Here is a 19,395-nt window from a genome sequence, read left to right as displayed (position 1 = left end):
TTGTGTCAGGTAACAGGAGTAGAAGCTCGGGCCCTGATAATAATAAACATTTGAATAACAATAGGTCCTCCGCTCTGACTTCGTCAAGGCTCGGGCCCTAATTACATCTCTCGAGTTCTCAATAGTCCGGGGAGGCTTTCCATATTTCATTGTCTGACAGTCCATCTCTCAGCGCCTGCATCTCATACCACCATCCGATCAGAATGGAAGACAATGCTGCTGTCGCTGTCCCGCTCTGTAAAGAGTTGGGAGGAGCTGCTCTCTGCCTGCAGCAGTCCTGCAGAGGCAGACTGACTTCTCAGTGTTCATCACCCAGCTGTACGTGTGCACTCAGACCTCTGTCAATTAATTCAAGTACAGCTCTCCCAAAGCTGTTGCGCCTCATTTACATCTATCATCTCAGTTGCCCGCTCAGACATGCAATCATTTTTTATTTTTCTATGGTCCGTCTCCTCCAGCCCCGTTCTATTTTAGCGGCCGAGATGTTGCGCAGCAGTCACATTGTCAAATTTACTCCCACGGCAGGCAGGCAAGCGAGACAGTGGGTGTAATGAGAAAGATCATTGGGATGATGTACGCTGGACTTTTTCCCCGGCACCAGATTTTGACCTCCAAAGCAATTGAGATCTCTCGATGGGAGCTGGCTTGTGAGGAAAGGTTTACCGAGTGTGAACGTGCACCGTCTATATTACTTTCACTGCAACATCCGTTTATAACAATTTAAGCATGTTGGACAATTTCATGGTTACGTGTCGTGGAACTCGAAGCTCTTGCTTAAAGTTTGGAAAAGTTCCTATTACAACTGGAATTTAAATGTCCCACATCCAGAATTAATCTTTGTATTATTGAACTTTATTACATTTACACCTGGTATTAATGTGTTTCCAGTGGCCACAGTGTCAAACAGCTACTGGTCCGTCTTAAGTCGCGCTGGTTATTCAGACGCTGTTGTGGGACTACGGATAATATTACGAACCCAGACACGATGGAGTTTGATGTTACAACGTATGGAATTACACAAGTATTAACAAAGTATGAAGCACAACTAGTGGTTATTTCCATGGTGGATGGCGGAAACGGCTAAGGCACGCCTAAGACGCGAGTGAAGGCAGCATTACAGCTGTGCACCGCCAGAGAGGTAGAGCAGAATGGTGTGTTCACACCGAATGTAGCATGATAAATCGCGACGCCACAAAAGGGGCGTGGCTTATCTCAGCCGATTGTCTCTGTTAAAAGAGCGGTCTTTTACGTTATAGACTATAAATAAAAAATAACCACTAGATCTACTTTATACTTGTTGTGGAAGTCACAAAAACATCGGAACATGAAACTCCATGGTGTCTGGGTTCATAATATTTTCCGTAGTCCCACAACAGCCTGAATGAAGCCGCCATCAGCTCCTTCCGGGTGACTGGCAGCAGTTTGGTTCAGCACCGGCAGGACGGCGGTGACGAGCGGACCATCTCAACGCTGATTGGCTGACGCAACTATGACTCGCACGTTTTTGCTGCCGGAGTTGGGAAATTTCAACTTGCGCGTCGACCCGAGTTCGCCCCGCGACCGACGGGCTGTTTGTGCTGCTTCTACGCGTCTGATTTCAGTGACTCGACACTCGGCTGGGGGAGAAGATCCTGTTCTCGCTTTTTCAAAGAGATTCTCGGCCAGTTTATCTTTGGGTGAGGTTTCCGTTTAACCACAGTTCACAACTGACACTACAACTTGCTATTAGTTTCCTGGTCTCTCTCTGGAGTGTCTTGTTTGTGGTAAAAACCGTGCGATCTACACAGACATAACTAATGGCTCCCACAGTACTAGTGTAGTGAATTCCCTGCTGCGCCATCGTGAGCCCAACGGGGGAAACATTGTGAACCGGTTATCAAAGTAAGAGCTTATAGTTCTCTTACTTGGGTATAATATGGTGGGCCAGGCGAAGGACAACATTGCAACTTGCTCCTATATCTGCTAGCTCAGGGGGTTGCACAACTCTTCTGGTGTAAATGTAAAAGCTATGGGCTACAAGTTCAGAGCCAAAAAACTGCCTAAAATACTGAAAGGGGGAGAGGATATTATTACAAATTCTATGAGGCCCTGCCATTCTTTACTGGTCAAGATCTCTCGTCTTATGCTGCGGTCGCTTTTGGAAAAGTGGTGCAACGGTCAGGAGTAGTATGTGTTTCCTGAGTTTGGGTGAAGTTGAGGTTTTGGGATATTCGACATCATCACTTTCATGCCTGATGCAGTTGGAAACCATGATGTTGTGGACAGAAATGTGGCAAAGCAAACAAGACTCCATCATTCATTCAACACCTCACCTTCTTCCTGTCAGAAGATCCAGCGATTCCCATTAGTCGGGTGAAGAGAACAGGAACTTTCCTTCCTCTCCTTTTCAATCTGGACATAATCTTTGCAAAGCTTCTGCTCAAGTGGTGTAAGGGCCAAGTGTACATCTTAATGCATTTCTGATGTCTCTTGATAAGTATGAAGACAAGAGCATTCTTGATACCTCTCCTTCCCTCCGACGGTTGAAGAGAATAACTTGCGCCAAGGGTAACGTTCGCAAGGTCTTTCGATTTTGAGGGCGAAACCTCTTCTGTCAAGTCGCAAATTCCTCAGCATCTTGAGCTGCTTCTTTATCTTTCATCTTTAATCCTTTTGTCTTAATGAACATGGCCAAAGAATGCAAGCTGTGTCCAACTTTGCGAGTAAGAGATGGACATGGATATTTTCCAATTTCATCACTGAATCCAGCTTGTTATCTTGCAGAAAGTGACAACATGGCTGTGTGTTTCTGGTTTTATGAGTTAGCTCTCAGCCTCTGTCAAATGTTTTGATGTTGGCTGATTACATTCTCATTCTTCTGAAACTGTCTGTTTACAACCAAGTATGCAAGAGTCTTGCTTCACAGCAAGTGCAGTTGTATCATGATTCATATAATTTAAAAACACCCATCGTGAAATCCAATTGGAGCAGGTTCAGCAAAAGCACAAAGCGCTTGGACTCTTGTTTTAGACTTCTATACAACCAGAGGAGTCTATGCCTCATGTGTTAAAGCTGCATTCTCTCTCCTGACCACCAGGGGGCGACTCCTCTGGTTGTATAGAAGTCTATGCTTCACGTGTTAAAGCTGCATTCTCTCTCCTGACCACCAGGGGGCGACTCCTCTGGTTGTATAGACGTCTATGCTGCATGTGTTAAAGATGCATTCCCTCTCCTGACCACCAGAGGGCGACTCCTCTGGTTGTATAGAAGTCTATGCTTCATGTGTTAAAGCTGCATTCTCTCTCCTGACCACCAGAGGGCGACTCCTCTGGTTGTATAGAAGTCTATAAATGACAAATTCTCTTGATGTATTCCCTCAGTAAACATTGTAAATAAGAGTTTGTCTGGCATGATGCTCACTTAGTAAATGATGGTCCATTTAGAGTCAAACAGACTATAAAGCAGTTTGTTATTGGGCGGGCTTACTATGATCGATAGATCGTAGCCGCTAACAGCCGTATCCGGCCATTACACATGATGGATGGATAGATAGATATATGGATGGATGGATGGATGGCAAACTTTATTAATCCTCAGTGGGGAAACTCCTTTGTCACCACAGACAACAACATACTCATACAAACAACAACAGACAAGAATGCCATATGAAACAAGACACATAACCGACATAGAAAGATGCTAAATTTAAATCTGAAAAAAAAATCTAAACCTACAGAAATGGCTTCATGTGAAACACCGAAACCGCAACAAGGTCTGTTTCTCTCTGGTTTTTAAATTATTATTTTTTTACGTAGAACCGGTCTGGTCACGAGTCACTTTGAAGTGACCTGGTCTGTTCGAGGTCTGCTGTACCAGGCGCTAACGTTAGCTACACGTATCCTGCTGTTGGGAGTCACGCTTAAACATCTACCTCTAAGTTTTACCGATCCAAGCTGGAGCTCCAGCTGTGAGTCACGTCACGTGGGAAAAGTAACGGGACAAAAGGTTTAAGTACACATCGGATTGTATTCTGGAGGACAGCTCCTCTCTCATAGTCAACACTCCAGGGGAACCATTCAGCGAGTTCCCAAAGTGTTTTGCGCCACAGCGGGCCCATTGATAAACCATGAGGTCTGAGAGCGTTTTCCTGCTGAGCTGTTAATCTGCTCCTCTGCCTCCTCGCAATGATTGGAAAAAGCCATTTCACTCAAAGGCCTCCTCGGTGCTTCGCCAGAACAAAAGCAGACAAATAAATACTCGTTTGTGGGGCAAAATGTCAGGAAGAGGGCCAAGTAAAATGTTCCATTTCTCAGGGGAAAGCAGGAAAAGTGTCGGCGGGATGTGATCGCGAATGCAATACGTCTCATGAATAAAGGCTACAGCTTTCAGAGTGGTTTATTCAGCTGAGCTGGTGTAATAATACAGAAAGAACCAAAAGAACTCAGTCGGAGTATTAACTTGTCAATAGGGATGTTTGCATCTTAGGGTTACTGAGGCTTTACTCTACGCCTATTGTACCAGGGTTCTGTATGCAGCTTCTGTCCTGCGTAAACTTGTTCTTCCTTCTCTACTGGCTACGGATGCTTTAGTACAGTGATTTTAAACTGGTGTGGGTCACATGAGTGGGTTGAGGACCCGTTTTCAGCGGGTCTCGGTTCTAAGCCTGGGTAACAACATATTGTAAGAAAAAATACCTGTGCTTTTACTTTGAAGGGGATTTGCGTGCCTCACATCCATGCATTGACTTTGCATGTAATCTACTTAAAAAGTTTGCAACGCTTTCAGTGTGAATGCAGCATAACGCCAGACTTTGAGATTCTCGTCAGGAGCAAAACGGATCCCCAGTTCTCCCAGTATGAATTCCTCCATCTCAGTGTTACTCCTCAGTTTGAGTTGCTGCTTGATGTTCTTCAGTATTTACCTACTGATGAGATAATCAGAAGAACAGTTAATTTAGTAAACTTCAATCTATTTTAATTGCAATTTTTGTTAAATTTATTTTGAGTTTGTGTTCAAAGCTGCTCCTCAAGACACTGAATAGTTTTCATAGTGTGGTTATCATAGATTTAGTGATTCTCTTTGAAACTACTTCTCCGTTTGTGCATGAAAGCTGTTGAGTCTGTGTAAAAAACGTCTGAAGTTACTGAATTGTTATGCATGTTTTATTACCTCGTGTCCTAAGATGGACTTTGGGTTTTTAATAGACTGTAAAGGAGTTCGTGCATACTGTGATATTCTGTACTCTCAGGTTCAAACTGCACCATCTTTTTATTAAATCAGTTTGAGAAGTTTCTTCCTGGATTCGGGTCGTGGCTTGTCATTCACGGGTGATGGAGGGTCCCGCAGCCAGACCGGTTGAGAGCCAAGTTTGTCTTTGTCGTACAGTAAAGAGACTAGCTTTAAACATCAAAGGGTTGATCGATCTAAGCATCGTTTCTTCTTTCCTTACTAAGGAGGTCCCCACACTGTCGTGTTTTCAAGACAACATTTGGAGGAGCGTTATGAGTGTATTTCATCTTGCAGCTGAATCTCTTTGACTGGATGTGAGAGGGAGCACGAGTAACAGGTTGTGTGTGTACTTTAAAGTAAAAGATAAGTGAATGGTAACAGTCAACAAGGAATAAATAGATATGCTGTCAAACAGCTCCATTAATTGAATTTAAATATCAGGTTAGGAGATAAACGGCCTGAGACGATGCTCCCCCCCCACTTGGTCTCCTGCTGCCGCACACTCCAAACCTCATGTGGTGGTTACTACATTCAAGGTTTCCAGGTAAAAATAGTTTAACATGATCCAACTTGGAGACGTGAATAAGAACTTCCTCACCCAAATACTTTTATAAATCACCTTCAATCAGCCTGTTCAGTCCCTCTTTGTTAACCTCAGCTGGATTCACTCCAGCATGCAAAGAGTTAAATACACCTGAAGCACATTAAGATGCAAAGTCGAGGTTGTTAAAAATCACGAGTACCAAACAAGAACGAGCCCCTCTGAGGACCGGAGCGTTTAGAGACAGGGAGGAAAGAAGCCCGAAGCAAATGGATTAACAACAACTCACTTCTTTTACGGCCTTCAGCTGGGACTCGACCCTCCACCTATCTGCTGCTTCATGTATCACCTATCTGCTCCATACATCTCTCCAGGAGTAAAAGGGTATCATGCACTCTTCCTGTTCGACGCGAGTCTCACAAAGCCCCATCAGAACGAAAGATCAGAAACTGCTGCCGCTGTTCATATCTGTCTTCTGATTTATGATGGATGTAAAGGCCGGGAAGGGAAAGCACATTAAGAAGGAACCTTATATTGGCCAGTATGAACGGGAGGAGGGATTATAGCAGGCAGAACATGTTGCACTGTTCATTGCAAGATATCATTTTGAATCCGCCTTAAAAACTGAACCTTGCATATCCCCTTTCAAAGCTGAAGCCCTCCAAAGGGTCAAGAGATACTTCTGAGGGGTCATGACATGATTAATGCGAGAGGTCAGAAGACAAAAACAATGTTTTCACACACAATGTGTATTTATATTTCAGGATTTCACCTGTTGGGGCCTCGCACAATTCGTGAGTTAAAACTATGTGAGAAGTCCAGAAAGTAAATGACAAGGGGCCCCAGACACTGAGCGCTGTGTGGGGGCCGGTCTCTACCAGCATTCATAGCTACACCGACGAAAAATATGACATCGTAGACCACTGTTCATCCCCATGAAGGTCAATGTTGACGCATTTGTCACGTGACCTGCGTACTTCACCTGGAGCGGCCATCGTTCCGTCAACGTAACGAAGGAGTTTTGTTGCTTCACCCGTCTTTGTTGGACACGGATGTTTATGTTTCAAAGTCTGTACGCTACATCTGAGCAGAAATTGACACGTTAGTAGCTTACCATTAGTTTTTTATGGACAATTTGAATATGCTAACTGTCACAGAAAAAGAGTTATTCCCTCTGTGGTGGAGGAGACGTGGAAAGTCATGGAAATACTCTCCACAACTAGAGTACTTTGTTACTTTCCACCTCTGGGTTTCTTCCTTCACCTGCCGTGTGCAGACAATGAAGGAAGTGAGAAAGGTTTTCAGAATAGTGCAATATATTCCTGTCTGTTCTTTTTGCCTGATAGAAACATGTATAGGCTCCACATGTCCTCACCTGAATATACCATGTGCCCAAAACTACCCACTGTCGACAAAGATTTAGGGCCCATCCAATTCAAATATAAACTACACTCTCAATGAAAATAAGTAAAGATAAATATCTCTAAACACGTCTTAAACAACGTATTTATTGTGAGACATCTGCTCAGACTGCAGCACTGCCAAGCGAGTCAGTTGAAACTCTCAGCAAAATCTTTATTCCCCGGTTGTATTTACTGCTCGGATATGGATGAGAACTGCATTTGCGAGTAAAAAATGCTAATTAGGTAACTTGTGAGTGGCTGTCCTTGCTGTCCATGTGTCTTATCAGGAGGCCTCATGCCTCGTGTCTCGCTGAGGCATTCAGGGCCTCAGACTCTTCAGCAGCAGCAGAGGAGGCCTTCAGTGTCTCGTGTGCGCGCCACACTGCCGTGGAGGAAGAACGCAGCGCTCCAAAAGGATCTATTCACTTTGCTCTCATCCTCCCAGAGGGACCAGCAGACCTGCTGCTCCCCAGAGGACGATAGCAGAGCAGCTAATCCCTGATCCCCCTCAGGACTCCTCTCATTATAGGTCGGGCTATTTCCAGAACACAGTCATCATCACCTTGCAGGCGGAGAGACACATGCCCACACAGCAGTGCCAGTCACACAGCACTGACATCAGGAAGAGGTGTGATGATACAGTACATGAGAAATATCTCAAGGGGTGTTTTAAACTCAGCGTGGTTTATATTTGGGGTAAGTTACTACCTTGATGTTTTTTAGAGTCTCTACAGACTCCATACTTTTTGTTGGATCTGCATTTTGGAATTATGTTCTGAGGGAATTTTGCAGTGGATTATGGTTGCTATTAATCTATCACTAATAGGGTTCCAGTGAGTCTGCAGGAGTCCACCTTGGGAGCAGGTCAAGGTGGTGGACGGGTCTGCTGCCTCGCTTCAACCTTGCACTTCAACAAAATTTGAAACCAAACTATGATGTTTTATTTACAAGACTTGACAGAATAGACGTGTATTTTTTTTTTAAAGCAATTTTTCCGAGTCAGCATTATTAGTTTGCTGTTTCTAGTACAAAAGACACTCAACAGAGTCTCGTTTCTTGGATTCCTAACTATGACTCAAAAACTGTTAATATGAAAAAGCTTTAAATATACTTGACTTGTAAAAGGTTGACACAAAAGTGTGTCGGATCAGTATTTCCAAAACCCTTTATTTGTGTCACACAAAGGTAAAATCTTTGTGAAAATAAAATAAATAACCCAAAACCAGACCAATTAGGCCCAGTTTGAATAAAGACTCCAACCACTTACCTCCTCTTTACCTTGGATCAGACTGAATAAGACCTGAAATGTGGTGGATTCATAAGAGCCGGCTTTTAATGTGAATAGTGAATTTGCGGAGACAAAAAGCAGAGCCTGTGTGAATATCTAAAAATACAAGCAATGTTAAACCGAGTCACAGCGCTTCAGCAAAGGTGACTTTAGTTTTAAATGCAGGGAGCGAGAGGCTTGGTGACAGGCTGCCATGAAGGCGGCTGGCTCCCTACACAGACTTCTCCAGTTGTGAAATGTCACAGTATGCAAATGCTTCAGAGTTTAACCGATGCTCTTACACCCCTCATCTGCTTTAACATCCAGCTGGGTCTGCTGTGTTGCATGGGGGAAATATTTCTTATATGCTGTGCGGTTTGGAGGGCCTTCAAATTGAAATCCTCAGCTCTTTAAATAAGTGACAGGTTATATACCCAAGTGTTGTGTTATTAGATTAGCTTCAAGAGGCAGCCGGTCTCTGGGCTTGAGCAGCGTGCACATCCTCAGAGTTTATAATGCAGCAATCAGTGAGTCTGAAAATTAATTTGGCATCCAGTGGGCATGACTTGTTGAAACAATTACAAAATGTAAATGCTGGACACTTGACACTGACTTTGAGCCTGTGTGGTTGAAGACTGGAGCGTCGCTGCCTTTTATCTAAACCTCAGACAACACTGACATCAAGCGGCAGCCGGGTGGAACTTCACCACGCAGGAGCTGAACCGCCTCTTAGGAGCCATTGTTTCAGTCATGATGGTGTCCATTATCGTCCGCTTGTTATCTATCACAGGAAGTGCACTAGTGAACAGCTGTCTAAAGAGTAGAGTCGTTTCTGTCGTCAAATTTCTCATATCGGGGTTTTTATAATTGCAATAATTTCTACAAACTCATTACTTGTTTCTGTTTGTCTGCAATGCCCTCCTCCAGCATAGTTACTACAGTTGTGTCTACTAGAGGTACTAATACCTCAATGTGCCTTTTGACAATGGAGACCGTTTGATTTGTTCTGTGTTGGGGGAATTCAGAGAGGGGAGGGGAAGAAAATGGAAAATGACATGTGCAAAACTTTATATATATATATATATATATATATATATATATATATATATATATATATATATATATATATATATATGTGTGTGTGTGTGTGTGTGTGTGTGTGTGTGTGTGTGTGTGTGTGTGTGTGTGTGTGTGTGTGTGTGTGTGTGTGTGTCAGTTTCTCTGTTGCCAAGCTCAGCACAAACAATCACAGCATTTATTTCATGGAATGCAGAAAGGAAAGTGTTTGATGCCGACTTGTGTCGAGTCATGGTGAGTTGTCCGGACGAGTTCAACAAGTTTGTCAGCTTTTCAGGACCTTTGGCTGAAAGCACTGGAGGTTTTTTTGGCGTGAGTCACCTTTTATGAGACTGAAACAGATGCACAAACACACACTGACCTAGATTTGTGGAAGATAAGAGGTTTTGAAGTCACATGAGTCAACAAGTCAGTCACCTCGTGACTATAACTCACATGAACTGGATATGTAATGAAAGTCTGCCATTACTGGACGGGCCTACGCATGTAGCATGCGGTGTCACAGGAGGATCAGAGAGAGGACCCAAATACAACACTGATGTTGGAGGGGTTGTGTTGTAAGGGCATATTGTCAACGCAACAATGGAGAACACCACAAAACGAGCACTAGCATATCATACAGAGTCAGATTAGACCTTAGCCTTTGCTCTGCTCGATTTGAGTCAAAAACCAGAGAACTAACACTCTGTATTTCCTAACAGCCATGCTACAGGTTATATAACTCTCTCAAAAACACAATAGCCCCACGCTATCAGTCAGATGGATGCAGAACGCAAAGGGCTCAAACAGGTAGTACGACATTCCTCTCCATCAGGGGGATACTGCATAGTAGAGAATGGTGTAGCATGCTAGCATGGTGTAGCATGGTGTAGCATGGTACCGGGCTGGTTGCTGTCTGTATTGCAGTACTGTGACCCAGAGCTCACTTGGACCTTGAAGTGCAGTCTTCTCTCCGCACAGAGGAGACGTTTGCTTTACTTCAACCTAAAACATGATCTCATCCTCCCCCTTATCTTCTTTCATGACTTTGTCACTGCTCATTGTGCAATGTTTTTCTTCGTGAAGTATTTTAGAAATGCGTATCTGACTGCATCCTATGATCGTGGTGTCAGAAATATTTTCCAAACTGATCTGTGTCGTGGACAAAATGTTTTCTTGGACACGACATAAGAAGTAGTTTTGGTTTAATGTCACCCATCAAGGCTTTATAAAGTCGTATTAAAGCTGGTGGTGAAACTGGGAGGCTTCATTAATCATTTCAGATATATGTTCACACACAAATGAAAGTGTTAACAGCGAGACAGAAGTGACCAACATTAAAACATGCGAATGAAGGAAGAGCTTTAAAATGTTGGAAACTATGCTCATCAACTCTCTTGCAGAGTTTGATGTCAGCAGGAGGAGAAAAGATACTGAGCTCAACTCTATTGTCCAAATTGGATGTTTGATTAAGTTTGGAACCAGAAATGACATTTGTGTGAGTGGATGCTTCAGGTTTCCTGAGTGAAAATGAGCTCATTCACTCACAAGACACCTGCACATGAGATGCAAGTATTCACAAGAGACGTTCCACAAGCTCCGTGGATGCATTTACACAAACATGCAGCACTTCCTCGTGCCTGGAAATACCAGTCTAGCGGCTAGAAAGGGAACACCCAGTGAGAGTCAGTGAGAGAAAGAGACATAGGACACAACAACAAGACCTTCTCAGCTTCTCAACATGAGCGGGACACAATATTACGGTAAGAGCGAGGTGTGTTTCTGTGAATGTGACAGTTCAGTGGAATTATTCTAATTTCCTTTGGGAGTAATTTATATGAATGACCTTTATTCAGTGGATATTGCATACACTTTATTGATATGTCTCTATGGCTATACTTCTTCAGTCGAGTTTAATTTCTGTTTCAAAGTGAAGGATTTATAGTATTATGGGATGATAACTATGAATATAACACAGTAATGCACAGAGGTGCTTTAATAATATTGTGAGCAGTATTATTTTGGAAGCATTAAAGTGTCTCCAGACAGTCCTTTACTGCTGCTACATAACCAGCATGACCCCATTATCATCATCTCTATTGTTATTATCATCTATTGAACAGAGATAATTATGGAAATTGATTAATGAAAAAATTGTTTAACAAATGCAGACCTTGTCTTATTTTACCTTTTTGGCATTTTAAAAAGTAAAAATTCAAATGCACTAATATTATTCATTTGATGTAATAATTGATATATTATTTCATTTTTGTATACATAGTAAATACATTTTTGGCGGTAGTTTGAATGGTCGTGTACACACTACTGTCCACAGATACATTTTCCATTTCTTCTCAAATTCTCTAGTGGAAAATCCGTAATTTCTAAGAACAACAATGTACTGGCGAGTTTCACACGAAAGTTATTTTTTTCTGGCCATTTTGAGAGTATAATGAACCCACGAATGTGATGCTCCAGGTACTCAACCCGCTCAAAGGAAGGAAGGTTTTATAGCTTCTCTCACCAGCAGAACTGTTCTCAACTGTGCTAACATCACTGCAGAGGGGTTTTCAAGGGTTTTCTACTCATCCATTAGTCTTCTAAGGCGATGATCAAACACAATGTACCACTAGAACACTGGAGTGATAGCTGCTGGAAATGGGCCTCTATACATCTATGTAGATATTTCATTAAAAACCAGACATTTCCAACTAGAATATTCTTTTATCACATTACCAATACAGTGTATTTCTGATTCATTTACTGTTATCTACATTGAAAAAACAGTGCTTTTTTTAAAAAATAAATAAGGACATTTCTAAGTGACCCCCAACTTTTAAACGTTAGTGTACCTTTCAGTCTGCATTGTACCTGTGTGTAGAAGGGGATATGGAAGCAGACATGGATCATTGTTATGCAGACGGTTAAGCAGGCATGAGCCACCGGCTGCCTCTGGTGGGCGAGGGTTAAAGTTCAGTGTTAGTGTGAGGGTTAAGGTTATGATGTTAGTGCGAGGGTTAAGGTTATGATGTTAGTGCGAGGGTTAAGGTTATGATGTTAGTGCGAGGGTTAAGGTTATGATGTTAGTGTGAGGGTTAGGATGTTAGTGTGAGGGTTAGGATGTTAGTGTGAGGGTTACGGTTACGATGTTAGTGTGAGGATTATGTTGTGTTCACACCGAACGCAACGAAATTTGGTCGCGCGACCAGATTACATGCAAAGTCAATGCACAGCTGCGTAGGAGCTGCGTAGACGCGACTTTTCTGGGGATTGACGCGACAGACGCGTTTGAGGCGACACGAACAGCGAGTTTGCTGCAGGGCGAACAGAGCGTTGGACGTGACAGGTTGTCGCACGAGTTGAAATTTCCCAACTCCAGCGACAAAAACGCCTGAGTCATAGTTGCGTCAGCCAATCGGCGTTGAGATGTTCCGCTCGTCACCGCCGTGCTGTTGTTGAATCAAACTTCTGCCGGTGATAGCGATGATAGCGGCCGTCATTCAGACGCTGTTGTGGGACTCCGGATAATATTATGAACCAGACACGATGGAGTTTGATGTTCTGACGTATGTGTAATTTACACAACAAGTATAAAGCATCACTAGTGGTATTTCCTGGAGTCGGTGAAATTCACAGAGTTGTGTGCGGCTACAGATGGTTTTTATGAACCCAAACAGGGGGCCTTTGATATTCCCACGTTTTTGTGACTTCCACAACAAGTATAAAGCAGAACTAGTGGTTATTTCTTCCATAGTTTATAGCGCGTGTTCTCGTTATTTTTCCAGGGAGAAGCTATGGAGATAAGCCACGCCCCCTTTGTGGCGGCTCGATTAGTCATGTTGCGTTTGGTGTAAACACCCTTTTTTTGTCGCGCGACACAACTGATGCGGTAGACGCAACACAAATTTTTCTGTTTCGTTCGGTGTGAACGCAGCATTAGAGTCACGATGTTAGTGTAAGTCAACACGAGGTGGAGAAAGAAAAGCAGACTTTGCATGTTTGGTTGTGAAAAAATATTTCTTAAATTCCTTTTGTAATTGTACTTTCAGAAATGATTTTAATATTACTTTGAAGGCATTCAAAAAGATGATTTCTTTTAGCTTCAGAATTGGGCTTCCATATATCAAATCAAGGACTAAGAAAGAATGAAGAATAAAAGACCAATGTCAGTCAGACCGCTGGCCAAAACCTAAGACAGATGTGTGTTTTATGGCATTGAAACATAATTACTGTAAGATATTTGTTTTGGGGTCACATCAGCGGGTGACTATTGTCCCATACAAGCACTGAGTGAGTGATTGGATGTGCCGAAATCCAAACAGAAATGATTGTCTGTGGGAACCAACGAAGAAGAATTAGAAGTCAGCTTCAGTCGCTAACGTTAAAGACCACTAATAAATCTTGGTTTGGTCATGAACATGAATAAACTATCACCTTAAGAATACATCAAGAGGTGAAGGACTTGTCTCTCAGCGGAGCTGAGAAAAGTAGACACACCTCTGTTTAAATCCCTCTGGTGTCTTTTTATATCTTCATGACACCTTCAGGCTCACTTTTGAAGAGTGCTATACAAACAAACTTGTCTTGATGTCCTTTGCCGTAACACGACGCTCTGAGTTGAGGACATTTTTTGATCTAGTTGGACCTGTTTGATCACATGAACAACATGTTGTCATCCAGATAAACACAGGCCGTTCATGCGGCTTGTAACCTAAGTGCTGAAGGACAAGTGCACTCTGTGATTGTCTCCTGAGAGGTGACGAAAAGGAAAGCAGCTAACGTTACCAAACAGCTTCTCGGTTTGACGCGACAGCCCTGTATGACGAACCGTGTTTTGCTTGTCCGGCAGGGTTCGGAGAGGACGGAATTCCCAACGAACGGAGAATTGTACTAGTCGGGAAGACCGGAGTGGGAAAGAGCGCCGCGGGGAACACCATCCTGGGGAGGGAAGCGTTTGAGTCCGAGCTGTCTCCGTCCTCCTTGACGTCCGAATGCCAGAAGGCTAAGGGGGTCGTCGGAGGTCGTAAGGTCGCCGTCATCGACACTCCGGGTTTGTTTGACACCAATTTCACCCAAGAAGTGGTGTTGAAGAGGATCAAGATGTGCATCTCTCTGGCTGCTCCAGGTCCTCACGCCTTCCTGGTGGTCCTGCAGCTGGACAGGTTCACCCAGGAGGAGCAGGACACCGTCAACATGATTCAGACCACTTTTGGGAACGATGCAGCCAAATACACAATGTTGTTGTTCACACACGGGGACCAGCTGAAGAACCTAACCATCGAGGACTTCATCTCAGAGAGTCCCGAGTTGCTAGCCTTGATTCAGAAGTGCAACCATCGGTACCACGTCTTCAACAACGAAATCAAAGACCCGGTGCAAACCGGTCAGCTCCTGGACAAAATTGATAACATGACCAAGAGTAATGGAGGAAGCTACTACACAAACGAAATGTTCCTGAAAGCGGAGGCAGCCATAGATAAGGAGAAACAGCGACTGCTCAAGGAGATGGAAGACAATAAGCGGAAAGAGCTGGAAGGACTGAGATCTCAATTCCAGGAAAGGGCTTACCGCAGGGAGATGAAGCGGGTGAATAAAAGATACGATCGTGAAGCCAGATCTCTGGCGGAGAAATCCAATGACTTTGTCTCCGCTCCGGTAATAGCTGTGGCAGCGGGCTGCGGCGCTGCTGTCGGGTGCGTGATTGGGATCGCAGGGGGTCCGGTCGGTATGGCAATTGGCCTCGCAGCTGGAGCAGCTGTTGGCGCTGCCATCGGTGTCGTTTCAGTGAAAGTTTCAGATCGCTGCCATGTGCAATAAGGACCGTAGAGCCCCGTCCTCTGTTTACTGAGACACTTGGGATTGCTTTTCTGTAAACTCTTTGCACATATAATTTATACTTAAGATGAGTCTCAACCACCTGATTTGTATTCTATTTATTATACTGCATCTTACTGTGTCCTAACCGTATATTGTGAAATATAAGTAAAATCATTCATGTAATTATGTTGATGGGTTGTGGCTGGATGATCACATGTGTACCAACCGTCTCAATAAAAAGTGTTAAACTGCAGATGTGGATCCTGTGCATTCATTCCTTGTATTGTTCAGATTCATGATGGTGTTTTTGCAGCCAGAGAATCACTGAACATGACCACAATGACTGCCTCCAAACCTAAAACAACAGCACATGCTCAGGCAGGAACCCAGGTCAAAGGTTTCTGGTAAGTACTGCTAGTGTCCTGCATGTCTGTGGCTGTCTGGCTACGCTCACACATCACACGTGTCGTTTCTACCAGACCTCTTGGATGCAATCAGTCGGACCACATTGAGTTGGGATTTCAGGGAGGGGTGGACACAATCTGGACAATTTACACACACACACACACACACACACACACACACACAATGTGCTCTTCTCTCAATACTTTCTGGCTTCCTGTCTGTGGCCGTTGGTTCCCACTGACGATGTAATCATCTTGAATAAAAGCTCACAAGTGAAAAGGATTTCCTAAAACAGCAACTCAGTTTTTATTAAACATTTCTCACTCAGGAGGAAATGGGGCGCTTGTTTAGGGACAATTGTAATACATTTTCCCCTAGGGAATGAATAAATCCATCCATCCATCCAACGATGAACCATTAGTCACTTGTTGCAAATTTGTGGTTTGTTTTCATTTTTCTTGCAAAAATGACTTAAACATTATACTTGTTTTTTGAATGGTTTCTCTTGAATGTGAAGACTTGTCGCTTTTCCTTTCGTCTGCAATGGCAGTGAACTGAATAATTATGGGGTTTAGAGACTTAAGTACGTTTGGCTTATAATACTTGTGTACATTTAGTCCAGTAATATGTTCATAGCAGGTCTTTTAGTTGTATTGGAGTACTGTCAGTGGCTACATTTACCTCTGTAACGGCTCTAAATATTCAGATCTGGCACAGAGCAAAGTCATGAGAATGTGCCCACAGCTTAAGGCTGCTCAACGTGTAGCATGCCGTAAACTACATGACACCACCTTTTACTAGCTTTTGTATTTCAGTGTGTTTTCTGCTGTGTGTATGCTGTGTGTATGCTGTGTGACGAAGGTGATGATATAGCACAGATGTGTATTTGCGTCAGCTGGTTTCTACAGGGCCAGCAGCAGAAGAGCAAAGAGCTAAGACACTGCGCTGTGCTTTGTCTCCACAGCGTCACAGAAACAGAAGCAAAGTGATGAACTACGAATCGTTCTGCTGGGGAAGACGGGAGCGGGGAAGAGCGCAGCGGGGAACGTCATCTTGGGGAGGGACGCCTTCCAGTCTGAACGCTCTTCCTCCTCCTGGACATTTCGATGCGAGAAAGCTGAAGGAGAGGTCGGAGGTCGCAAGGTCATCGTCATCGACACCCCGGGGCTGTTTGACACCAAGTTATCCCAAGAGGAAGTGCTGAAGAGGATCGAGGCGTGCATCGCTCTCTCTGCTCCGGGGCCCCACGTCTTCCTGATGGTGCTGAAGCTGGGCAGGTTCACCCAGGAGGAGCGGGACACCGTCAAGATGATTCAGACCACGTTTGGCGAGGAGGTGGTGAAGTACTCGCTTGTGCTGTTCACGCACGGAGACTATCTGAAGACGCAGACCATCGAAAGCTTCCTATCAAAGAGCGAGGAACTCAAGGAGCTGGTCCGGGCGTGCAACGGGAGGTACCACGTCTTCAACAACCAAGGGCAGGACCGGGGGCAGTGCCATCTGCTCCTGGAGAAAATTGTCAGAATGAAACTGGAGAACGACAGACCGCACTACACCAAGGAGGTCTTCTCCCAAGCAAAGCAGGCCTTAACCTCGGAGCAGCAAAGACTTTCAATGCAGCTGATGGAAGAAGAGCAGCAGAGGAGGAAGACCCTGGATGATGGCTTTGAGAGAGAGTACAGACGAAGGTTCAAGAAGCAAAAAAAATGTCTTCTGCAGTAGATATTCAGAGGCAGCTGGGCTTTGTGAATAGATCTGGCTGCACTGTTTTATCCACTTAATTAAAGTAATGTTCCACAAAACTGTTTGCAGCCGAGGAAGCTTTGGTCTAACACGTCTTTGTAGTCGATTTAGTGAAGCTGCATCCACATTTATGTTGAGTCATGTGTTCACAGTGTGTTTAGGAGCGTCTGACTGTCTTTATATACTACGGAATGCCATTAAGCCAATATTAAATATATAAATACATATGCAGAAAAAAACAATACTACTGTATCGACCGCAATATTAATAATGACAAAGCATTTTCAATGCATGTAATGAAATTATATTTAAGTAATTCTTAATACTACATAATAAAGAAATATGTACTCCTGTATATCTTGCAGAGCTGTGTTTTGATGAGTGAGTTCCTGTTTAAAGTATTATTTCATTTTATTTCAAAGTGAAATTCTGATTAATATGCAGTGCTGAACATGTACACTGCTCTGATGCTCTCATAGTGATGCATTGCATGATGTGTGGAACATCCCCATTCAAATAATTGCAGCAGGATGTTCAATAAGATGGAGTCTGTAGCTCTCCTACAGAATGTTTATGGCATATTCTGGAAACTTTGTTGACTAAAACTTTGATGCAATGTGAATAAAGTGTGCTCTGTGTCCTGCACAGTGCATGCTGGGATACATCCCTATCCCTTCAGGCCCTCAGCAGGGTGGGCGGGGACATAGAGGGGACTGGTGCGTGACTTGAGTGTGGAATATTGGACAAAATGCATACCTTCTGGGATTTTATGTTTGGCATGGTATTATTTTGTAGAACGAGCACATGTATTTCCAAAACAACTCTTAAATTTCCCTCTAAAAAAATGATCTTGTATTAATATAATCGTGAAAGTAGTCAGTGAAGTGAAGCGTAGTGATTACATACTGTTGCTGACACTTCACACCCTAAGATTGTACATTTAGACAGTTCATCTGTGAATTCAGCTCCTCATAAAGTTCAGTGAACCAATCCAACTGTAGACAGGAGCAGCTTCAAACCTCTCCTGAACAACTTTACCTCTCGTCCTGCTCCAGGAGGTGAGCCATGTGCAAGCCAACGAGAACAGTGACCCCTGCTGGCCGTGTTCTTTATTGCACCTCATGTGAACATGCGCCCAGTACAGACTGGATCAAAGCAACCACTCGGAAGTCTGGTTAAGGTTTGTGAGGTTTTTGTATCAATGTTAATCATGAATATATATTTCCTATTGTGAATTATATGTCAATTACTGATTGTGTTTTGTCCACATCTAATATAATAGGTCGCCACAAACTTTCCACAAAAAGATGAATATGACAATTCACATTATATGTAATCCCCTCTGAAATATTTTAAAAGCCAAATATTCGGTTTGCCGTTTCTTAAATATATAATATGTTCCTGGAAAGTGACCTGTTTGCGAATGTGTTAATCACGTCATATCTTTAGTATCTAAAGTGTCTGAAGATCTTTCCACTGGTTGAAACAGTCCAATTCAATCCTGATGCTTCTGTATGAACTCAGCGAACTCATGAGACCATCAAAGAGAAGATTGGATATTTGTATATTTTAAATCTGGTTCTTCTAAAAGGCAACCAACCCTTCATGAACCCGTCCCGCTGCTGGAGACACAAGACATGCTGCCGGGTTGCTGGAGGGAAGGGAGGCAGTAAAATGAGGACCAGGGACCTCGAACATCAACACCAAATGAAAGTTCCTTGTGGCTTAAAAGATTATGTTTTCAAAGTCAAAGTCAAGGGAGGCACCGAGGATCCTTGCAGCTTCATTCACGGTGCGCTGCAGAGCTCTCCTGCTGTAGTGTTTGCAGCTTCCGCCCCACACAGTGATGCTGCTGGTCAGGATGGTGAGTGATGGGTGTGGCCTTTCCAGAGGTCATCAACAATCTCCTTGGTCTTGCTGTTGTTAAGCAGGAGGATGTTGTCTCTGCACCACAT

At 43.5% G+C, this 19,395-nt stretch overlaps 1 protein-coding gene across 1 annotated transcript; it reads left to right on the top strand.

Moving 5' to 3' along the window:
• The first annotated feature begins 11,184 nt into the window (after positions 1 to 11,184).
• On the top strand, positions 11,185 to 17,632 carry LOC137798589 (GTPase IMAP family member 8-like). Its single transcript, XM_068595455.1, has 4 exons — positions 11,185 to 11,238; positions 14,325 to 15,283; positions 15,584 to 15,689; positions 16,662 to 17,632. The coding sequence occupies exons 1-4, from the start codon at positions 11,217 to 11,219 to the stop codon at positions 17,417 to 17,419; spliced, it is 1,845 nt and encodes a 614-aa protein (XP_068451556.1). The 5' UTR covers positions 11,185 to 11,216; the 3' UTR covers positions 17,420 to 17,632.
• Positions 17,633 to 19,395: the final 1,763 nt, after the last annotated feature.

Source organism: Clinocottus analis, unplaced genomic scaffold (assembly GCF_023055335.1).
Source record: "Clinocottus analis isolate CAN_PGR_092001 unplaced genomic scaffold, fCliAna1.0.p SCAF_30, whole genome shotgun sequence".
Classification (NCBI taxonomy): domain Eukaryota; kingdom Metazoa; phylum Chordata; class Actinopteri; order Perciformes; family Cottidae; genus Clinocottus; species Clinocottus analis.
This window is presented reverse-complemented; position numbering and strand designations above follow the sequence as displayed.